We start from the raw sequence: 12,207 nt of genomic DNA, 5'->3' as shown, positions 1-12,207 counted from the left end.
CTACAATTCTACCATGTAGATAAAAATGATGAAATTAAGCAGACTGAGAAAGCTTGTTCTTTGACAAGAACAACAAAATGGATAAACTTCCAGTCAGACTGATTAGGAAAAAAAATCCAGTATCAAGAATGAAAGGGGAGGGATCACCACATATCCTATAGTCATTAAAAGGATAATAAGGGGATATGACGAAAAACTTTATGACAATATATTCAACAACTTAGATTAACTGGACAAATTACTGAAAGATATAATCTATCACAGCTCACTCAAAATGAAATAGAAAACCTTCCTGTATCTATTATAGAAATTAAGTTCATAGTTTAAAACCTTCTCATAAACAAAACTCCAGGTCCAGATGGCTTTAATAGTGAATTCTAGCACAGATTTAAGAATAACATCATTTCTACACAAACTCTTCAATTGAGAGAAACGAATACTTCTCAATTCATTTTATGAGGAATAACCCTAAGATCAAAACCAGAAAAAGATACCACAAGGAAAATAGAGCCCCAAATAACTCATAAAAGTAATCATAAAATTTATTAGCAATATGTTAGTAAATCAAATCCAGCAGTATATGAAAAGGTTAATACACAGTGATCAAGTAGTTTTTGTCCCAGAAATGCAAAAGTTGGCTTAACACTGAAACATCAATCATCACAATTCACCACATTATTAAAGATTAAGAAGAAAAACCATATCATCATTTTAATAAAATCAGAAAAAGCATTTGACAAAATTCAATACTGATATCAACATACTGATGATTTAAAAACTCCCATTAAACAGGAATAGAAAAGAATTTCCTCAACCTGATAAAGGACATGTCTGAAAACCTAATGCTAATAACATACTTAATGGTGAAATACTTAATGCTTTCTCTAAGATTGAGAATAAATCAAGAATGTTACTGTTACTAAACGTTACACTGGAAGTCCTAGCCAATGCAATAAGGCAATAAAACGAAACAAAAAGGCATACTAACTGTAAAATAACAAATAAGATTGGCTTTATTCACAGATAAAATTATTAACTTTGTAAGCAATCCTAAGGTATCTTTTAAAAAACTGCTAGGACTAGTAAGCGAGTTCACCAAGGTCTCAGGACATAAGGTCAATATACAAAAAAATCAATTACATTTCTATATACTAGTAAAACACAATATGGAATACTTATGGATAAATTTAACAAAAGATGTTTAAGACCTGCATGCTAAAAACTAGAAAACACTGAAAAACATCAAGAAAACTAAATAATGGGAGAGAAATACTGTGTTCACGGACTGAAAGATTCAATAATGTTAAGATATCTATTCTCTCCAAACCGTTCTATAGTTTTAACACAATGCAATTAAAATCACAGCAAGCTTTTTATAAAATTTGACAAGTTTATTCACAATATATACGGAAATGCAAACAATCTAAAATAGACAATACTAGTTTTTATACGAAGAACAAAGTTGGAGTACTTATACTTCTACTTGATTTCAAGACCCACTGTACAGCTACAATAATAAAGACCATGTGATATTGGCATAAGAATAGAAATATAGGACAAAGGAACCACACAAACATGGCCAGTCAGCTTACAAGAAAGGTGCCAAGGTAATCCACTGTGAGAGCATTGTCTCTTCAACAAACGGTTATGAAACAATTAGATATTCATATGCAAAACTAACAAAAACTTAACCTCCAAGCTTCCCTCATACCATATTTTAAAAATTCACATAAAAAGGATCATTGACCTAAATATAAGAGCTAAAACAACAGAACTTTTTGTAGAAAGTGTAAGAGAAAAAAATGTTGTGACCTTGGTTTATACTGATTTCTAAGATTATGAAAGAATAGGCCACAAAATAAAGAAATTTTCATCAGACTTCATCAAAATTAAAATCTTTTGTACTTTGAGAAATTCTGTTAAGAAAATAAAAAGACAAGCACAGAGTGGGATAAAATACTTGCCAAATACATATCTGACAAATTAACTTATATCCCAAATATATAATGAACCCTTTGGATATTAAGACAACCACTAATGAAATTTGTTTAAAAGAACAGAAGATTTGAACACAAACATCACAAAGGAATATGTACATGAAAAAATGCTCAACATCATCAGTGATGAGGTGATATAAAATTAAAACTATAATGAGATACCATTACAAAACCATTTAAATGCCTCAAATTAAAAAGACAATGTCCAGGATACAGATCAACTGGGATTCTCATACATTGCTGATGGGAATTCAAATTTTTCACTATGGAAAGCAATTTGCCTGTTTCTCATGAAATGAAATGCACACTTGTCATAAAACCCAGCAATCTCACTCTTATGTATTTACTCAAGAGATAAGAAAAAATGCCTGTAGAAGGCCTATATCAAATGTTCATAGCAGTTTTATCTACAATAGCCAAAGACTGAAAACCCAAATATCCATCAACTGGGGAATGGATAAATAAACTGTGGTATACCCATAAAATGTAATATTACTCAGAATACAAAGGAACTGAATAAACTACTGATAAACTACAACATGGATAATCTCAAAGGCATTATGTTAAGTGAAAGAAACCTGACAGAAAAGACTATATACTGTATGATTTTATTTACAGGAAATTCTAGAAAAGGCAAAATTATAGAAACACAAAAGAAATCAGAGGTTGCAAGGAACAGGGGCTGAGGAGAGGGTATTGGCTTTAAACAAAGACAAGGTAATTTTTGGTAATGATGAAATTATTCAAAATCATGATTGTAGTAGTGGTTACACAACTATTCAAAACTCATCAAATTGTACTTGTTAAGTTGGTAAATTTCGTAGTATGTAAATTACACCTTAATATAGCTGACTTAAAAATAAATAAATAAAAATAAACACATGTATTTAAAACTTACCGCAGCACTACAACCAGGGAAATTGAAAAAAGTATCAGGACCATGTCTTTGTGGCATCTGATTAAGAACTGATAATAATTTTACTGCATGTCTTGGCTGAGGAAACAAGAAAAAGAAAAGTCATTGTACAAATTTAGTAAAAATATCTAAAATATCACGTTAGCCACTGGACTATTTTCTAACTAGAGAGAAAATTAATTTGAAATTACTTACTAAACTCTACGAGGAATAATTTCCATCACAAATTCAAGTTTATAGCTCTCTAGAGATAAAGTGTTGAACATTAAGTATTAATGCACTGATATTGAATACTTTTCCCTCTGACCACAGCTTACCCAGATTCCATTTTCTCCTCGAAGCATGCTGAACAAAAGCTTCAATTCCTTGACAGTGATGCTGTAGCTGGCAAGAACCCCCAACATATCAACTAGAAGATCTTCAAAGGAAAATAAAGTTATTCTGAACTCTAGTCATGAGCTGCCATCTGTCAAGGTAATATGCTTTTTGAAAGAGTAAGAGTTATCAATTGTCATTTCTACATATATATTTATATCTAATATAGCTAAATGACCTCATGAAAAGCCATTCAATTAACAATTTTTAAGTCATCACATAACCAAAAAAATTATATTTGAATTTTAGGATTTTTCCCTATCAGATTTACCATTCCAATTAAGTTTCCTTAGCAAAGGTATAAAACAGATTTTATGAGTTCCCAGAATACACAACCATACACATACAAATCTGCTGTATGCAGGGAAAGGTAGGCAAAAATATGCAAAGGTACAACAATTTAACATTATAAATTGGTTATTTTCAAATGAAAAAGTGAGTTGACCATATTTCCTTTTAGAATTATCTTTGCTTAATAAAATATATTCCTGAAATATTCCTTGGCCCATTACCAACAATTTTGAGCACTTACTCCTTGCCTGGCATTATTCCAGGTGGTTTACATGTATTAACTTCACAAATCTTCATAACAAGCCTATGAGGTAAGTACTCTAATCCCTTTCTGAAAACGAGGAAAGTGAGGCATAGAAAACTTAATCACATGGCCCAAGAGCACACTCGAGTAGAAGGGAGAGCCAGGATCAGGCAGCATGGCTCCAGAGTCCTCACTCTTACCCAGTAGTCTCTAAGTGGAAGGATCATTTAAACACATTACTAGTGAAATCCATTACGTTAATGTGTTTGTGTGCATATAAGAGACATGTTAGGTCACAAAATAATAAGAAAAATTAAACACTTAATCTCTGGTCCCTGATTACTTTCTCATCTGTAGATATTGTGAGTTATTACCTCTATCAATCAATCATTCTTTGCAAGGAATTAAGCGTCTAAATATTTATATTTCATTTTCTCAATTTCTAAAGCATTTCCACAGTATTAAAGATACTACATAAATTATTACAATCAATACACAATATACATTCTAAACAATTTATCATCAGTTGATAAAAAATTTAGGATAAGTTCAAATAACTAGCTATTGATCATATAATGTATATTATCCAATATCACAGATTAATAGCTGGAATTTGAGAATTTAAAATTATTTATTATGCATGTATTTCAAAACAGAAATTTAATAGGGTTATTTTCATCAATAAATAATTGACTAATTCTTACTTGATGCCACAATAAGTAAGCAATCCTATGATAAAATTGTGACTGTGGATATGCCATTTTTGAGAGAGATCTTTTGTTGTTGTTAGGAAGATTGGCCCTGAGCTAACATCTGCTGCCAATTTTCCTATATTTTATGTGAGATGCTGCTACAGCACGGCTTGACGAGCAGTGCTAAGTCCACGTCTGCGATCTGAACCTGAGAACCCTGGGCCACCAAAGTGGAGCATGTGAATTTAACCACTATGCCAACAGGGCGGCCCCAAGAGAGATCTTTTAATGAAATAAAATGTTTCATCATTCAAGTAGCAAAAATATTCCTAGTTACTACATATTAGTCAGAAGATCTGTTTCTAAGAAAGAATTCTAGATAAAAATCAAGCATCTTAAAACCCTAAGTTAACATGAAGCAATTTTAAGCAATTAACTGCAATGGCAACCTTGATAAAAGATTTCTTAAAGGTTTACTTACAAACACATTTTTAAAAAATTGACCTTCTATTTCCAAACTTTTATCTCATCTCCTATGTATGTCACAAAAAGTGATCAATAAAAATTGTATTTAATTACATAATTATAATTTTTTATTTATTGTACATATAACCGAGAAGCTCAGTTTAATTATAACAGTTCTTCTTTTCTGTACAACAAGATTTTTAGAGGAGAAAAAACGCTAAGATTATGAAACTCTCTCATCAATTTACTATAAACGTTTAACTACCTTCCAATGACACCTGCACATTAAATGAAAAGTATCTCTTTGAACTTAACAAACTACAAAACATTCAGAGTGAAAACTTAGCGGTGTTTTGGTGGTTACTGGTACTTCACTAGTATTTAATCTAAATTTTAATTTCTCTACTAAAAAGCAAGATACAGATATTTTTATGACACAATGCTTATTAAAATAACAAAGAGTGGAAGTTTTGTGTTGTGGGTATTATTATTATTGAGAAGAAAAACGAATTAAGTAGTTTTATATAATAGAAAATGTGAAGATACAAACTTCTGGGGTACTATCACACTTACTATCACCTTACATCTCAATGCTCATGAATTACGTACCAGTAAACTACTATGTAAGTAATTGCAGCTCATTTCTAAAGTACATTCTATAAAGCGGTAGCTACTTTATTTACAAAAAAAAAATTTAAGGGCTTAAAGCTAGATTTAAGGATTCAAAGATCACATGATGTTCTACATAACATGTGTACATATAAGTTTATACAAATAAATTCCTGTCAAACAATGCTAGAATTTACAGAATTGGTAAAAAGATGTTTTAAGTTTGAAACTCATTTTTCATCAAGTTAACCCTTAGTAACCAACATAGAGAATGTTAAATCATTTTAAATAGAGATAGATGTCACCTATCTCTATATATTTTAATAAACTCTATAAGAAAAACAATTTTAAAAATATTGTTTAAATTTAAGAAGCATTAATCTTTAACCTATTCTTTATTCCATTCTTTCTTGTTTAATGTTTTGTTCTATGAATATTAAAATTAATTAAATGCATAAATCAAATATTATAGACGTTTCTTTGGAATCTACACTACTTTTAAGGATCAGATATAGTATAGTAAGGATTCATGTTAGCACTTTCAGAATCATGAAAACCTTTTTATGTCAGAAGAAACTTATGTTGAAGATTCATGGCTTAAGAAAATCACTATTTCAAACTCTAAACTAATTTTCTGGGAATAACTGTTGCTCTGGGACCACCTTTCAAAACATTTCTACTGAACTTGGAGAGAGGTAAAGGATTTGTAGAGAAGAATCAAAGATTTCAAAATTACTTGAAATAACACATAATAAGCACAAATATTGATATTCTTATCTTGCAATTTCAAACAAATTTTATGCTCTATTTTAATACAAAAGTTTCTCAAAAAAATAACAAAGTAAAATGGACACTTCCAAAAAGTACAATATGATTATTCTAAGGCTTTTAGTACCTCCTGTCATAGTTCATATATGCCATATTGAAGGGCATGGAGCTTGGAGAATTTGGTAAAATGTTCATTATACAGAACTATAATATGTATTGTAATATTTTAATTATGTAAAGGCTTAAATAAATACTACATAGAAAGGTTTTGTTTATTTTTCTGATAGATTTCATAGCACTTATTTGATGTAACGGAGATTTTCTAAAACCTGGAAAAGCAAAATTAGTAATTATGTTTGTCTAATACAGAAGAAGTTGTCTTTCCATTCTTCAGATTTTCCCTTAATATAAAAGGCAAATTTTCCATACCTTTCTATTTATCTATTTCAAATCAAGGTAGCTTCAACAAATCTATATCACTTATAGAATATAAAAAGAAGTACATGAATATTTATAAACATTTAAGTTATACTTTCCTGTCAGATAACCTCATACCTGCTATCATGTCATCTACAGCACTCATTTTCAGCAATACTTGTTCAATTAGCCCAACTTCTGTGCTAGTCTGTAAATTTCGAACACTTTTTCGCAGAATGGCTGTAAACATGCTCCATATTTCTGCTTGACACGTTACATCACAGTGCTCCAAAAGCTCTGTCATGCATGTTATACTCTCAGCATCCTGGATAATAAAGTTCATCTCCAAGTCAAATTCTCCACCAACCAGCTGAAAATAAACAGAAAGAACAATAACTAATGATGACATGGGAGGTTATCTGTAACAATAAAACATAATAATACCAAACATTAAAATAGCAAGAAAGCATATGGCTACATTAAAAAATGTCAAGTCTTCTAGTCTAAAACTAATTTTGATAAAAATTTGAAAGCTATAGATAAATGAAAGGTGCTGTAAGAATTAAAACTAGCAAAGATAAATCTAATTTTTCTAAAAAATGAAAAAAGGCAATTTCAAATCTAGAAGAATAGAGCAAAATAGAGCATATGACTAGTGCGTGGGATTCAGGACAAACTCTTGTAAAAAAAGGTTCAGCTCGGGCCAGCCCTGTGGCCTAGTGGTTAAGTTTGGTGTACCCTGCTTCAGTGGCCCAGTTTTGGTTCACTCATCTGTTGGCGGCCATGCTCTGGTGGCAGCTCACATACAAAAAGAGGAAGATTGGCAACAGACTTAGCTCAGGGTGAATCTTCCTCAGGAGAAAAAAAAGGAGTTGGCTCTTAAAAGTGATAATCACCAGAAGATGCAGAGTTCACTAAGGGTAAGTTTTAAGACATGAAATTCATTTTCTTTTGCAATGTTATTACCAACCTGACAAATAAAAGAGATGTAACAGAGTAAAAATAGCTGGATCTAATCTCCATACAGAAGATAAAGAAATATGAAACATACTAGCAAACTTACAGTGAATGCTGAAATGAGACAATCAATGTTAAAAATGTTTAAAAGGGAAATATCTAATATCTTGTAATACTTAAAAAAAAAAAGATGTGAATTGGTAAAGAAAGTTGATTTAATGGCAACACATTTGACTTGTGACATTGTGCTAAATGAGTCAAAGGTACGACTGTCCTTCTCAAATGCTGCTTTAAGTATAGTGATAGACACACCCAGAATAAAAGACATAGTATAATGATACTCTTATTCTCTATTGATCAAATCACATGTTAATTATTATATTCAGTTATGAGTACCATTCTTAAAGAAGAACACTGACAAACTGGCTATCTTTTTGGTCTAGATAATGGAAAATTTAGGAGACAATAATAGCCATATACAAAACGCTCGACAAATTTGAGGTCATTCATTCATTCATTCATCAATAAATATTTTATTTATTAAAGACTAGAACTTACTGTTCAAGGGAACTAGGGATATATCCATGGACGAGAAAAAGCCCATGCACTAATTAGGTGCTAAATTCCAAGAATAAAGATTTGTGTATGTATGTATGCATGTATGTACACTCTATTCCAAAAAAGGATGAAGTTTGCTTATAAGTTACATAAAGCATAAACGAAGACATAAATTGTGAGTAGTTGAGAAAGAGGAAGCAAAGGAAAAATAAGATTACAGACAGATAGGGACTAAAAATTAGATTCGAAAAGTAGAATTCATTTTCCATCAATGAAAGATGTTCATTAATAAGGATGGATAATGACATGATATGGTATAAATAGGATAAATAATAATAATGCCACCACCTAACCTTACATGCCATTTAGTACTATTCTAAGTGCTTTACGTATATTAAATAATTTAATTCTCACAATGCCTTATGAGAAAGAAGCTATTATTACCTTCATTTTACAGATAAGGAATAATAAGCATAGAAAGTTTAAGTAATTTGCAAAAGATCATAAAACTAGTAGATAGAAGACCCAGGCTCAAAACCCAGTAAGTCTGTCTTCATACAAGTCCATATAAGCACTAAAATCTCATTTAAGAATATTTTTAAAGTCTCTACAATTTAAGAATTTAAAACCGAAATATTTTTTTTTTTTAAGATTTTATTTTTTCCTTTTTCTCCCCAAAGCCCCCCAGTACATAGTTGTGTATTCTTCGTTGTGGGTTCTTCTAGTTGTGGCATGTGGGATGCTGCCTCAGCGTGGTCTGATGAGCAGTGCCATGTCCGCGCCCAGGATTCGAACTAACGAAACACTGGGCCGACTGCAGCGGAGTGCGCGAACTTAACCACTCGGCCACGGGGCCAGCCCCTAAAACCGAAATATTTTCAAATTGTAAAATATTATATTCTGTGTATATTTTTCACTGTAACAGCTCCAAAATTCAATTTTATAAGAAACAGCCCTTATGCTAACTACTGACCTAGATATTCTCTCTGGTTAAAGGGTGGTTTTACTTCTGTGTATGAAAAAACTCCAACTCCTCTTACTATTTCCGGTTTATTAAAAAAATAGCTACACAAGTGGTTAAGAGAGAGGCGCTGAATTCAGACTTCCTGGATTCAGACTTTAGTTGTACCACTCACTTGTGACCTTAATGACGCTACTTCTCTAAGCCTCAGTTACTTCATCTAAATAAGGGAATAAAAAGTTCCTACCTAATAGGGTTGTTGTGAGGATTAAATAAAGTAACTGGGTTATAAGCACGTAGGAACAAAGTCAGACATATAGTTAGCATTCAGTTAAAGTTAGCTATTTCAGTTCTCCTATAACCTCAGCTTTGAGCTAAAAAATGTACTCACCCGATCACGTACATCTAAAAGTACCATGAAGCGGCCAGCTTAAGTCTTATGTTTCCAGCAAGGGCTAAATTATTGTGGATCATGAACGATCTTAGATATTACTTATAGATGAATCAAAATCAACTAAAACACCATTTTCACCATGCCATGGTCTAATCAAAGAACTGCTTACTTATTCATTATTCTATGTCCAACTGACTTCTGTCACTAAGATGAACCTTGAAGACCAGTGATTTGCAACTAAAATGTTCTCTAGAAGTGAATCATAGAGAGAAATAAACAGGTTTGAAAACCAATGATGTGAACACATACTGATTAACAAAATAGAAGTAGAGGGGCTGGCCCCGTGGCCGAGTGGTTGAGTTCGCGCACTCTGCGGCAGGCGGCCCAGTGTTTCGTTGGTTCGAATCCTGGGCGCAGACATGGCACTGCTCATCGGACCAGGCTGAGGCAGCGTCCCACATGCCACAACTAGAAGAACCCACAACGAAGAATACACAACTATGTACCGGGGGGCTTTGGGGAGAAAAAAGGAAAAAATAAAATCTTTAAAAAAAAAAAAATAGAAGTAGATACTGAGGTTTAAGCCTATGAGCCTCTGAATAAATCTGTGTAAGAAATCAGCATACACTGAAATGGGAGCACACTGAAGAATTTTTTAGATTAATCTCCTAAATGAGTTGTAAGCATTTAGTAGACTCTGGTGTGACCAACAACAATTATGGAATGTGTAAATAAGAGAGATGGGCTCAGTGGGAAGAAAAAATGTTACTGCACAAAGGGTACCATCAGCTTGCCACCAAGACAAAAGCCATTCATCAAGAGGCAAGATGGTGGGGCTGGCCCCGTGGCCGAGTGGTTAAGTTCGCGCGCTCCGCTGCAGGCGGCCCAGTGTTTCGTCGGTTCGAATCCTGGGCGCGGACATGGCACTGCTCGTCAGACTACGCTGAGGCAGCGTCCCACATGCCACAACTAGAGGAACCCACAACGAAGAATACACAACTATGTACCGGGGGGCTTTGGGGAGAAAAAGGAAAAAATAAAATCTTTAAAAAAAAAAAAAAAAAAAAAAAAAAGAGGCAAGATGGTGGCAGAGAAAGGGCATTTTATTACGGCTTGCTAGCAATAGGGAAGATGGCCGACCAATGTCCAAAAGAACCATCTTAAGGGGGGCACGGAATCTTGAAGCAGTTAAATAGGCCAGCGGGTTACAGAGGAGGGGTTAGGAATGTTGACCTTCTGGTGTTACAGAGTGGGAGTCACCACATCAGATCTTTCAGTTTTCTCTGATGATGGCTACCAGCACAGACTCTCTGTTCAAGGGTCATCACATTCCTAAGGAACACAAAAGAATGAAGTTATTGTCTTATTGAAGCTGGGAGGTACATGCACAAGCAGGGGTCATAAAATCTCCAGAGCAGGTGGATCTCCTGGAGGGTGCATATCCAGCTGGATTAGTTAGTCAAAGGTCATTCAAAGTTACAATATGGTTTCTTTTTCCACAATATGGCTTCCCTTATGTCAATCTTGTGTTGAGTCGGTATCAAAAACAGTCTTGCTTTTGGCGCCAGCCCAGTGGCATAGCAGTTAAGTTCCCACACTCTGCTTTGGCAGCCCAGGGTTTGCCAGTTTGGATCCCAGGCATGGACCTACGCACTGCTTATCAAGCCATGCTGTGGCAGGCATCCCATATATAAAATAGAGAAAGATGGGCATGGATATTAGCTCAAGGCCAATCTTCCTCAGCAGAAAAGAGGAGGATTGGCGGTGGATGTTAGCTCAGGGCTAATCTTCCTAAAAAAAAAAAAATAGTCTGCTTTCAAAGGAATTAACAATTAATATGTGTAACTCTAACAATCAGGCTCTGTTATGTGAAACATAAGCTTCCATCTTTTTCACAGTTGAAAAAACAATGTCCCTTTCTACATATCGTTCAATTACAAAAGATTACAGTTATGGTTCTCTGATTTCTTTGCCAGAAGTCCTAAAAGCATTTATTGTAGATGTTGTAGAGTGGGCCTATGTTTTCAGATGGTCTTTCTAATCTTTATTATAACTTTTAATACATTAGTGTTAATGTGGCTAACTGCTTATGAAACTATCATTCCAAGATCAGGAAAATATTTATTCTCCACTCATAAATGGGTGGTTCAATATTTATCAACTAACGTATGTATGAAAAAGTAGAAACAATCAGCTTTATCATTTAAACAATTCTCTAACAAACTTATGAGGAAAAGGCATAACTGTTCTCACAGAAGGAAAGTGCAGATAAATGAGATTAAGCAATATGACCAAGGTCACACATAAGTAAGTGGCAGATCCAAGATTCTAATCTACTAGAAAATGCACCTAAACACCTTGCTATGAAGTCAGAGGTGTAGACTTAAAAACACAGACGAGCTGTGTCACAGGGGCTCTTTGTAGAAGTCAGCATTTTATGAACAATGTAGGGGTAAAAGGAGGAAAGACAAAATGATTTCTGTGGGTGAGAAATGAAACATCCAGAGGTAGTAAATCACAATAAAGGAAAACAATGAAATTATTTAAAGTTATGTCAGCAAGA

The 12,207-nt window shown here is 33.4% G+C and overlaps 1 protein-coding gene across 8 annotated transcripts in view; it reads right to left on the bottom strand.

Annotated features, from left to right (window-relative positions):
• The window catches only part of NBEA (neurobeachin), a 680,233-nt gene that overhangs the window by 610,109 nt on the left and 57,917 nt on the right, over positions 1–12,207 (bottom strand). For 7 of the 8 annotated variants that reach the window (XM_070520525.1, XM_070520517.1, XM_070520519.1 and 4 more), the window contains exons 2-4: positions 6,913–7,144; positions 3,231–3,331; positions 2,896–2,991 (exon numbers count right to left, since the gene is read on the bottom strand). In XM_070520525.1, the coding sequence (XP_070376626.1) occupies positions 2,896–2,991; positions 3,231–3,331; positions 6,913–7,144 (429 nt within the window). Of the gene's footprint in view, positions 1–2,895; positions 2,992–3,230; positions 3,332–6,912; positions 7,145–10,877; positions 10,977–12,207 lie in introns of all 8 variants that reach the window. The other variant, XM_070520524.1, reaches the window with a different exon arrangement.

The sequence above is a fragment of the Equus asinus genome, chromosome 11 (genome assembly GCF_041296235.1).
Source record: "Equus asinus isolate D_3611 breed Donkey chromosome 11, EquAss-T2T_v2, whole genome shotgun sequence".
In the NCBI taxonomy this organism is placed as follows: Eukaryota; Metazoa; Chordata; class Mammalia; order Perissodactyla; family Equidae; genus Equus; species Equus asinus.
The sequence above is the reverse complement of the archived record's forward strand: the minus strand, read 5'-3'. Positions and strand labels throughout refer to the sequence as shown.